Source organism: Anomaloglossus baeobatrachus, chromosome 2 (genome assembly GCF_048569485.1).
Source record: "Anomaloglossus baeobatrachus isolate aAnoBae1 chromosome 2, aAnoBae1.hap1, whole genome shotgun sequence".
NCBI classification, from domain to species: domain Eukaryota; kingdom Metazoa; phylum Chordata; class Amphibia; order Anura; family Aromobatidae; genus Anomaloglossus; species Anomaloglossus baeobatrachus.
This window is the reverse complement of record NC_134354.1, coordinates 734,455,366-734,467,832: the sequence shown is the minus strand read 5'-3', so window position 1 is coordinate 734,467,832 and position 12,467 is coordinate 734,455,366. Positions and strand designations below refer to the sequence as shown.

The window sequence follows — 12,467 nt, the reverse complement described above, 5'->3', positions numbered from 1 at the left end:
ACCCTATGAGATCAGCAATGTGGAGAGCATTGATTTTAAGTCTTCCCATTTTTCACAAAAAATATCATTGTAGATATTACATAATTTTTTTCTGGGTAATGAAAATGTTTTCCTTTCCTTGTAGACTGGAATGGGGCACTTACGTGTTACAAGTGAGGGTCTACGTCTAGAAGGGGAATCGGAGTTCCTCTATCCATTGTATGCCAAAGAAATACGTTCAAGGCTGGTAAGTGTTTATAGACCTCATAAAGCAGTCTTCATTGTAACTTTCTACCCTTACTATTCATGAAAACTCTATAGTCATATAACACAAGCATTAACATCTAGCTACATCGGTGACGTAAACGTCAATAAAGCATTGGTCACGCAGGTGCACTATAGCTCTGTTCACACATAGGACTTATTGGGCAGGGGTTATTTTCATTTTACCATAGAGATGAAGAGATGTTAAATGACAAACTTATCAGTTACTCCCCCTCCTCCGGGTTCTGTGCATCCTCTGCTCCTACTCGGTCTGTGTTGATCTGCTGCAGCAACGACATCACATCTTCAGTGCCTGCAACCGCTAAAGTCAATCACTGGGCTCAACAGCTTGTACCATGCAGAGATGCTGAATGTGACGCTCATGGTCGGTGTAGGGGCAGTAATCAAGATTAGTGGACCCACTGGACCACAGGGGGGACCCGGGCTTACCCCTTAGTGAGAGAGACTTGACTAAGTGTCTACCACGAGGCAGACACCGGGTACCGCTCTCAAAGCAGAGACCGGGATTGTGGCAGCTGAGCCCCAGGACAGGTGACAGACACAAGAATAGATGGGTACAAGCAGGGTGACTGAGGCAGACTGAACAGGTGGGACAGACAGAAATGGTGGACACAGCAGAGTAGACAGGTATGGGAAGGTAGATACTGGAGACGAACACAGGGTTAACGGGACAGGAGCTCAGGACCTGATGACTATCTAGGAAGCATAATGGAGACTGACTGACTGACTAACTAGAGGCATTGCACAGGCACCTCCCCTAATGGAAGACAGCCTTAAATACACAGTGCTTCTCAGCCATAGGCTGCGAGACATTTTGTAGAAATAGCACGCTGGCCCTTTAAGAGCAGAGCCGGTGTGTGCACGCATGTCTTAGGTGCACTTGCGGGCAGCCTGTGCATCATGTACAGGGCCCGGGAGGGGAAAGAGACAGCAGAGCACGTGGATGGCCGCGCGGCAGAGGGGGAGGACGTGACCCGGCCAGGGCATTTAGTAAGTCAGTGTCTCTGCAGAGATGTAGGTGCTACACTGAGCCCAATAATTGACTGCAGCAGTTACAAACACTGTAGATGTGACAGCACTTTTTTTTAAATAGTCACCATAATTTCATTACACTTATCTCCATTTGCTAGCCAGTGTACTAGTACACTAGGGTTCCTCCTGATGGTGGAGATGCCCATGTCTGGCTAAGCTCCTCACCAAATCTAATCTGATTCCCCCCTCCTACCAGGGAAGGAAGGGGCAGAAGTGAGAAAGAAACACAAATAAAGACAGACAAGGGAAAATCAAAACTCTGACACACTGCATACACAGAGGAAAAGACAATGAGAAACTCAGGAGAAAAGAAAGAACAGGGAGGTAGCAACAAAAGGTAACAAGGGTTAACTCCACAACCGCACTCGGCAACACATACCTAAATCACCAGATAGTCTGGATCACGACACCTCACCAGACCAGCTCAGACAAACCATAGCTGGCATAGCAGGAAGGATGTAGCCAGCAAATTTAGGAGGGAAACAGATGTGATTGGCTCCCCCACAACATGTGATCAATGGAGACTAACAGACTAGCAGAGATTAACTCTTGCCAGCCTGCATTTGAACTACCACTCTTTAGGTCAAAGCCTGAGTCGATGACAGACACTAGAGAAGTTATACGATACGATACGATACACTTCATTGATCCCGTGGGAAATTCTGGTATCACAGCAGCACAACTTAAATAATAACATGAATGACTTAATTGACAAGACAGTAAAGTTTACAGAAGAACATTATACATTAGATTAGGACATACACAGCGGGTAAACTGAAAGTAGAAGAAATAAAGAAGGAAATATTCACCTTGATGATTTAACACTAATGTTATTGTTGTACATTCCCATAGCAGTTGGCACAAATGATTTCCTATATTTTTCCTTCTTACACCTCAGAAGGATTAGCCGGTTACTGAAGGTCTCTTTTGTCTCATGAATAGCTCATATAATGGATGTGCATTATTATTCATAATTGCCATACACTTTCTGAGAGTTCTTCTCTCCACTACCTCCTCAAAAGAGTCCAGATTGCAGCCGACAGCGGAGCTTGCCTTCTTGATAAGCTTATTCAGCTTATTAGCATCAGAGACCCGCACACTGCTACCCCAGCATATGAGTGCAAAAAAGATGGCACTTGCCACTACAGACTGGTAGAACATTTCTAACATTTTGCTGCACACATTAAAAGACCTCAGTTTCCTTAGGAAATGCAATCTGCTCATCCCCTTCTTGTAGACCATCTGTGAGTGGCATCTGCAGTCCAGTTTGCTATCCAAGTGGACCCCCAAATATTTGTAACTCTCCACCTGCTCCTCCTCCTGACCAGCAATAGTGATCGGTAACATTCCATCTTTCTCCTGCTATAGTTGGCCACCAACTCCTTAGTTTTCTAACATTTAGTTGTAGATAGTTACCATGGCAACAATCCACAAAATTCGACACCACCCTTCTATATTCCTCATCCCCCTGGTCCCTCCTAATACATCCCACAACCACGGAGTCATCTGAGAATTTTTGAAGGTGGCAAAAATCAGATTTATACTGAAAGTCTGATGTATACAGTGTGAATAGAAAGGGCGCTAGCACCGTTCCCTGAGGGGCACCTACACTGCTCAATAATCTGCTAGACACAACTGCTCCCATCTGTACAAACTGTGGCCGATCTGATAGGTAGTCAGTTATCCAATTTCTCATCCCCTCCTCCACCTTCATATCAGTCATCTTTTTGTGTAGTAAGAGTGGCTGCAGGGTGTTAAATGCACTCGAGAAATCGAAGAACATCGCTCGCACAGTTGTTCCGTCATTGTCCAAAAATGAATGTACAGTATGTAACAGAGAAAGAATAGCATCGTCCACCCCCAATCTATGCCGGTAAGCAAAATGTAGGGGATCAATAAAAGCCCTCACCCTCGGACTCAAGTACTAATCTTTCCAAGGCCTTCATAGCATGAGATGTTAAGGCTACAGGACGACAGTCATTTAGGGTTGCAGGAGAAGTAGTCTTGGGTACCGGAACCAGACAGGAAGTTTTCCATAACACTGGTACCCTCTGTGTTTGTAGACTCCCGTTAAATAGGTGTGTAAAGACCGTACACAGCTGGTCTGCACACACTTTAAGGACACGTGGACTGGGTCCATCTGGCCCTGCAGCTTTACCAATATTAAGTGTCTTAAACTGCCTCCTCACATCATTTTCGGAGTCTCTGAAATGAGTCTGCTCATCCTCCAATATCAATGTTGCAGAATTTGCACCAGATCCATATCCTCTGTCAGTTGGCATTACACATGTATTGCTAAATCTATTGAAATACTCATTCATCTCATTAGCCTTGTCCAGTTTTCCTCCCCCATTCTCAGACCTCACCTTAAACCCAGTCAGTAAGTTCATTCCTGACCAAACCTCCCTGGAATTATTGTGGGACAGTTTCTTTTCAAGTTTAATTCTGAAAACTTCCTGGACCTCTTTTATTTTATGCTTCAAGTCATACTGTTTCATTTTAAGTTATCAGGCGGAGTGACAGAATCTGTACTCTGAGCAGATCCCGACAACACCATGACAGTCGCCGAAGTTTCTAAAAACCTCTGTGTGACACACTGTTGATGGAATCAAAATAGATACCTCCCATACTTACATATGTTTTTGAATCACTTATTTTCCAAACTTCTGATGGTACATTAAGGCGGGCTTTGCACGTTGCGACATCGCAAGCCGATGCTGCGATGTCGCACGCAATAGTCCCCGCCCCCGTCGCAGGTACGATATCTTGTGATAGCTGGCGTAGCGAAAATTATCACTACGCCAGCTTCACATGCACTCACCTGCCCTGCCACCATCGCTCTGGCCGGAGACCCGCCTCCTTCCTAAGGGGGCGGGTCATGCGGCGTCATAGCGACGTCACACGGCAGGCGGCCAATAGCGGCAGAGGGGCGGAGATGAGCAGGATGTAAACATCCCGCCCACCTCCTTCCTTCCGCATTGTGGCCAGTGGCAGGTAAGGAGATGTTCCTCGCTCCTGCGGCTTCACACACAGCGATGTGTGCTGCCGCAGGAACGAGGAACAACATCGTACCTGTCGCGGCTCCGGCATTATGGAAATGTCGGAGCCTGCACCGATGATACGATAACGACGCTTTTGCGCTCGTTCATCGTATCATCTAGGATTTACACACTACGACATCGCAAGTGACGCCGGATGTGCATCGCTTTCGATTTGACCCCACCGACATCGCACGTGCGATGTCGTAGTGTGCAAAGCCGCCCTAAGTATGATGATTTATTTGCAATGGACTCTTGCCTATGATATACATTTTGTACCCTGTATATTTATACTTTACAAAAATAATGCATCTTATACTTTCATGTATTTGTAATCATTATGTCTCGTCTACCTGTCTGGTCCACCCCCGGACATCCTTTCTTATGGTTCTCTTTTATATTCCCTTTTAAAGGGTTGTGCAGGGAGCTCATTCGTTACCGCTGAGTGCATTTATATACACTATGTGCACAATTACTAGGCAATTTGTGTACAACTACAGTACTGCTAATGCAAAAAGTTAATAAACCTGAATACTTAAGAAAGTAAAACTGAGGTTTTGTCTGTCTTAGGATAATATCTGTGTTCAGAACTTTAGGGCAAATATTAGTGTGCAGAATTATTATGCAACTAAATGAAAATGTAAATTTTCCAATCTCAATGATTTATTTTCATTACGATCTTTGACGTAAGTTTACACCATGGTCGGAAAGGAGTTCACGACCTACAGTGGCATACAAAAGTTTTGGCACCCCTGGTCAAAATTACTGTTATTTTGAACAGTTAAGCAATTTGAAGATGAACTGATTGATCTCTAAAAGACATCAAGTTAAAGACTCATTTCCTTTGTATTTTAGGGAGAAAAAAAAATTTGTCTTTTACTTTTTTAAATTAATAAAAAAAAGAAAATGGGCCGATGCGAAAGTTTAGGCACTCTGCATGGTTGGTACGTAGAAACCTCCCCTTTGGCAGGTATCACAGCTTGTTATCGCTTTTTGCAGCAGCCAAGAGTCTTTCAATTCTTGTTTGAGAAATTTTCATCCATTCTTCCTTGGAAAAGTCTTCCAGTTCTGTGAGACTCCTGGCTCGTTTTGCATGCACTGCTCTTTTGAGGTCTAGCCACAGATTTTCAATGATGTTCAGATCAGGGGACTGTGAGAGCCATTGGAAAACCTTCAGCTTGCAACTTTTGAGGTAGTCTATTGTGGATTTTGATGTGTGTTTAGGATCATTATTATTGATGGGCGAACCTGGACTGTAAAATTTGGGATCCGTAGGGATACCTTATATCCGTGCATTGACCCCAAACACAGAGTTCTCAGGGAACTTCATGCAACTATCTGTATTTGTCCATCTGGGTAATTAAAAGAAAAATAAAGGAGAAAGAAAAAAAATAGGGAATAAAGCAGGAGCGCTATACTTACCAAGTCTCCAGGGAGGCTGTAACACTACTTATTACTCTCATACATATTTACTGCTTCCCTCACAGTCCTGCAGTCCTGATGTCTGTAATGGGTTGGAGTCTGACCGTGACCCCCGCCCTGTGTGATAGATTATCTAATTGCTTGCAATCATGCTGTCTGCGTCCCTATAGTGGTGTAAAAATAAATAAATTAGCTTAGTGTGATCCTCCCATATTATAATAACCAGCAGAGATAAAGCCCATGGCTACAGCCTGTAGCTCCCAACCATGCACTTATCTTGGCTGTGTATCAAAATAAGAGGGACCACATAAATATAGAATTTTAAATAATGGCGTGTGGTCCCCCCCCACTCTAATTTTGATACCCAACCATGATAAAGCTGACAGCTAGGACTGGTATTCTCACGCTGGGGAGACCCATGGTAATTAGATACCACAATTCCAGCACTTTCCCGGCTTATCCTGATTGCCCTGGTGTGGTAGCAATCAGGGTAATATAAGGGGTGAATTACAGTTGACAGCTGCCACTAAGACCTAGATTAGTAATGAGAGGCATCTATGAGACCCCCCATTACTAATCTATAAGTGAAAAGAAATAACACAAACACCGAAAAAATAATTTATTTGAAATAAAATAAGAAAAAACCCTCTAATTTAGTAACACCAAACACCCAGTTCCAACATAATCCACACAAAATCCCACAACAATTCCAGCTCTGCTACTTACTGAAATCACAGTGCATGGGCACAGAACATGTCCGCATGCTGTGGCTTCAGGCAGAGATTGACTGAGTCGCAGCCATAAGTGGTGATGTCACTCAGTTTATCTGCGGTTACAGCTGGAGGTTCCCACTGTACCCAACCTGTGACCGCAAGTAAACTGACCTCTGGTGACCTCACTGAACTCAGTGACCTCACCTCAGATGAACTGAGTTCACAGACCTGAATCTCTTGGCAGAAAACCGCGAGGAACAAGGATGATCAATATGGGTCAATCTGAAAGTTCTCTCTTTGCTCTTTCGGCAACAAAGAGGATACATGAAATACCCAAGTTTTTTTTTTTTGTGAATGGGACAGCCGGTAAAGCACTCAACACTAGAGCTAAAAAGTTGGCCAACAAGAACATCTTTGCAACCTGAATTCAACAACATAGTAGCGGAAAGTTTAGTTGATCCCATTAAAGTTCTCCTGCCAACACTTCACATTAAGTTTGGACTGGTGAAGCAGTTTGTGAAAGTTCTACCGAAAGAAGGACCTTTGTGCCAAGTATCAGGGACTGTCCAAAGCAAAACTGAAGGAAGGCATTTTTGTGGGTCTGTATATTTGGAACCTCATGAAGGATGATGTGTGTGAAAGAAAAATGAAAGCTGTGGAGAAAAGGGCTTGGGGTTCTTTTAAAGAAATTTCTAGGTAACAACAAAGACACAAAATTTAAGTCCATCATGGAGAATGTGGTGAATTGTTTCAAGCCTTGGGATGTCTGATGAATTTGAAGTTACATTTTTTTACATTCTCATTTGGACGACTTTTCTGAAAATGTTGTTGCTGTTAGCGAGGAGCAAGGAGAAAGAGATGAAACAACGATACCAAGGTAGATAGAACGTGAACATGATGTGGGACGACTGCTGGTGCTTCACAGAGGAGATCTGCAGGACTTCTATAAAAGAAAACGGATCAAGAAAAGCTTTCAGGAGAAAAGGAAAAGGCACAGGAATTAATTTCCAATAAAGTTGCAGAATGAATGTTCTATAAATTTAAACATATAGTATTGTGTACATTTTTGGCTGCAATAAAGATTCTTCTTGTTCTTCTCGCTTGTACGTAATTTCATGTGTTTTGTGCAAAATCCATACGTAATGGTTAAAAATAGAAGTGGGATTTGTTTTTTTGTGTTTTGTTTTTTAATCCGGGCATAAGAAAATATAAGACTCAGTCATTGTATTTGACAACATGTCTACAAACCAAAATTTTGCATATCTGTCACTCAGAGTTTTGCACAAACTTCGCCGACGGTCATGGCGCCATTCGATTGCACATTGCAGATTCTGACACTCCGCCCAATGATTTTTCTAGTGTCAGGGATTAACACAGACAGACTGGGGCGTCGACCTGCTGTGTGCTGATTCATAGGCAGGCTAGCAAGAGTTACTCTCTGCTAGTCCGCTTGCTCCTTTAATCATATGTTGTGGGGAGACATATCACATATGCTCGCCTCCTATTTATACTGTTGAAATCCTTCTACGTATCCACCTATAGTTTATTTTGTGTTAGTCTGGGAGGTTTGGTACTGGTAGGATTTGTAGAGTGCCCCAGATGTTTTGTACTTCTTTCCTGCTCTTATTTTTCTCCCAAATCTCTTAGGCCCCTTTCACACATCAGTTTTTTGCTGTCAATCACACATTTTCTCGACGGATCCGTCGCAGATTGTGGCTAAACTGATGCGACAGATCCGTTTTTCAACGGATCCGACTAGCTGGGGCTAAATAATAAATTGGAACATGCTCAGTTACATAAAACTGAATCCGTCGCCGGATTCCATCATTTGACGGATTATGACAGATCTTGCGCCCATACGCTTCCATTCTACCAAACGACGGTCTGTTTTTTCGACATACATAAAAAATGTTACTTTGGTCGTCATTTCCGTCCAACAGACTGGGCGGCACGGTGGCTCAGTGGTTAGCACTGCAGCCTTGCAGCACTGGGGTCCTAGGTTCGAATCCCACCAAGGACAACATCTGCAAGGAGTTTGTATGTTCTCCACGTGTTTGTGTGGGTTTCCAACGGGTATTCCGGTTTCCTCCCACACTCCAAAGACATACAGATAGGGAATTTAGATTGTGAGCCCCAATGGGGACAGTGTTCCTGTATGTAAAGCGCTGCGGAATATGATAGCGCTATATAAAAAAAGAGCAGACAAACATTTTTAGACAGATCCGTAGAATGACTGATGAAACGCGAGGCCATCCGTCGCTTATACAAGTCGATGAGATAAAAACGGATCCAGCGGCATCAGTCGTTGGGTTATGACTGATGGCAAAAAACTGATGTGTGAAAGGCACCTTAATGTCTTTTCCTCTGTGCGTGCGTGTTGTGTGACAGAGTTGTTTTTTTCCTTGACTGTCTTTTTCTGTGGTTTCAACAGACTCATGTCCTGTCCCTCCCTCAGGGGAGGGGGAATTAGATCAGGACTGGTCAGGAGCAGGGCCAGGAAGGATACTCAGTCCTCTCCACCATTAGGAGTATCCCTGATAATGGGGATACCATATGGCCCCCTAGTTTGAGGGACAGATTAGGATCCCCAGTTCCCCACTATCCCAAAGTCATCATGACATCTGTGTAATTTATTACACATGTATTAGAGGATTTAATACCCCTATAAGATATGTGTTTGGACTTGTTAAAAAAAGTTTCCATTTGTCTACTGTTACCCTAAATTAATTATTCTAGTACCTCCTCATGATTGTAGGTGTTTTTATATTGTTTAAATAAGTACAGCCCCCATTATTGACTCGAAATAGTATGGTCCACTGACATTTAGCCAATTTTGTAGGTTTAAGCAGTAATATCCATCTATGAAGATGGAAACAGCCCTTTAAATTATATAACAACTAAAATGGACATGGTATATACTTGTTATATCTAATCTGCGTTACCTTTGACTTAATACATGCATCTTTTGTTTTTATTATTAATTATTCTTTATGAGAAGTTTGCATTTTCTGCGCTGATTATATACCTGTTTAATCTTTCCTACATGGGGACTATCGGATCTCGGCAGTCATTTTCTAGCAATGGATTAAATGTCTGTATTAAGAACTTTTACTGTTAATATAGTTCTACTTTTTAACTAAATCCAATTTGATTTATTTTCTGTGTATTCCTTTGTGGCATATAATCTATTGTAATAAATGTCTTGTTGGGAACATTCAGTTTATTTCGCTTTAGTTCACGGCGGTGTTCTCCATTGTGTTCGCAAATAATAGCAAACAACTGTGACAATGAGTTATTATATTTGATTTGATTTGATATAGTAATTGGGGGGATTGTGGGCTTTATATTCTGATTTGAGACACAAATGTAGCAAGAACACAAGATATCAAATATAGTGCAAGGTTTTATGCGGCCATTGATGTCCACATACATTGTCTACATCAACGACCACATAAATCCATACTGTGACCACATACAGTTGTGCTCAAAAGTTTTCATGCCTCGGCAGATTTTTTGCTTTCTTGGCCTTTTTTCAGAGAATATGATTGATAACACAAACTTTTTTCCACTCATGGTTAGTGGTTGGGTGAAGCCATTTATTGTCAAACAACTGCATTTTCTCTTTTGAAATCATAATGACAACCAAAAACATCCAAGTGACCCTGATCAAAAGTTCCTATACCCTGGTGATTTTGGCCTGATAACATGCACAGAAGTAGACACAAATGGGCTTGAATATCAAATAAAAGTAACATCCTCACCTGTGACCTGTTTGCTTGTAATCAGTGTGTGTGCATAAAAGCTGAGTGAGTTTCTGGGATCCAGACAGACTCTTGCATCTTTCATCCAGCCACTGACATTTCTGGATTGTGAGTCATGGAGAAAGCAAAAGAATTCTCAATTAATCTACGGGAAAAGATAGTTGAACTGTATAAAACAGGAAAGGGATACAAAAAGATATCCAAGGAATTGATAATGTCAGTCAGCAGTGTTCAAACTGTGATTATCAAAATGAAAATCAGGGGCTCTGTAAAAACCAAACCACGATCACGTAGACCAACGAAAATTTCAGCCTCAACTGCCAGGAAAATTGTTCGGGATGCAAAGAAAAACCTACAAATAACATCAGCTAAAATCCAGGAATCACTGAAAACTAGCGGTGTGGCTGTTTCAAAATGCACAATAAGGAGGCACTTGAAGAAAAATGGTCAAGTTGCCAGAAGAGAACCATTACTGCGCAAATGCCGCAAAAGTGTCTCACCTGCAATACGCCAAAAAGCACAGAGACAAGCCTCCAAACTTCTGGAACAAGGTAATTTGGAGTGATAAGACCAACATCATACTTTTTTACCACAACCATAAACATTACATTTGGAGAGGTGTCAACAAGGCCTGTGATGAAAGGAACACCATTCCTACTGTAAAGCACAGAGGTGGATCGCTGATTATGTGGGGATGTGTGAGCTATAAAGGCACAGGAAACTTGGTTAAAGTTGAAGGAAAAATGAATGCAGCACGTTTTCAGCAAATACTGGAGGCAAATTTGCACTCATCAGCCCGGAAGCGGCGCATGGGACGTACTTGGACGTTCCAACATGACAACGATCCAAAACACAAGGCCAAGTCTACCTGTCATTGGCTATAGCAGCACAAAGGGAAGGTTCTGGAGTGGCCATCTCAGTCTCCTGATCTCAATTTCATTGAACCACTCTGGGGAGAACTCAAGCAGTTCATGCAAGAAAGACAAGGAATTTACAGGAAGTAAGACTTTTTGCCAAGACGAATGGTCAGTTTTACCATCTGAGAAAATAAAGAGCCTCATCCACAACTACCACAAAAGACTTCAAGCTGTCATTGATGTTAGAGGGGGCAATACACGGTATTAAGAACTGGGGTATGTGACCTTTTGATCAGGGTACTTTGGATTTTTTTGGTTGTCATTCTGATTTAAAAAGAATTTAAAAAGAGAAAATACAGTAGTTTGACAATAAATGGCTTTACCCAACCACTAACCATGAGTGGAAAAAAAGATTTTGTGTTATCATTCATATTCTCTGAAAAAAAGGCAAAGAAAGCAAAAAATTTGCCAGGGTTTGTAAACTTTTGAGCACAACTGCACTTGCTGCTTAGTGTTGGTGGAGCACCCAACGGGGCCTGGGGGGATTACTCGTCGCTAGGCCGGCAAAGGGTCAGGGGGATGTCACGGGTGGCTTATCCGGTTTCGTAACCACGAGGTGTCCACAGAAGGGGGATGGATGAGGGATTAATGGGATGACAGGGGTCTTAGCAGGATGAATGTCTCGTGATGCCACCTGTGGTACACGGCCAGGGATTAACCGCCGCTGCTGTCACTGTCCTCCGGGGCGGATGGTAATAGCAGCAAAGATGGTTTCTGCTCCCCACAGGTAGAGCGGGCCCCGGGGAGGATGATGAGGAAAGTAGTAATAGCCGTCGGCGCCGAAGCACGGGGCGGCGGTGCTGGCAATCAAAAGGCTGAGTCAGTGGTTGTGGCTCCAGGTGTCTTTACTCACTGTTCCAGTGCTGTCCCGGAGTACCGGTCACCGCTGTGGTGGGCTCCAGCTAATCCCAGTTAAGTTAGAGGTAGCCACCGGTATTTTGAAAGTGTTCTTTCTAAGAGTTGAGCCTTCAGTAGTGAGGAACCCGAGCTGAGCATTCCGCTCCAAGCCACAGGTCCCATTGAAAGATAAAGAGAAAAAGAGAGTAGTGTCATGTCTCCAGAACTGAAGTCTCGGCTTGACTAGACTCCCTTACTGTCCAGGTGGCTCCTATTTCTACCCCAAGAGGAACCCACACCCCAGGTGGTTGTCCTAGTAACCGGGAAAGTCCCATGCCTCGTGTTGACCACCCCCTGCCTACCCTAGTAAAGCTCCCCAGTGAGAAGGCTCCTAAGCTGTATGAAAAGTGTAAATGTGGAAACACCGATGATTAACCCCCTCCTTACCGGAGATGAATACTGCAGCTTAAATGAGCCGCAGTA

At 43.1% G+C, this 12,467-nt stretch overlaps 1 protein-coding gene across 2 annotated transcripts in view; it reads left to right on the top strand.

Moving 5' to 3' along the window:
* The window catches only part of SGCG (sarcoglycan gamma), a 383,560-nt gene that overhangs the window by 239,860 nt on the left and 131,233 nt on the right, over window positions 1–12,467 (top strand). For both annotated transcript variants that reach the window (XM_075337388.1, XM_075337389.1), the window contains exon 3: window positions 125–226. In XM_075337388.1, coding sequence (XP_075193503.1) covers window positions 125–226 — 102 coding nt within the window. The remainder of the gene's footprint in view (window positions 1–124; window positions 227–12,467) is intronic.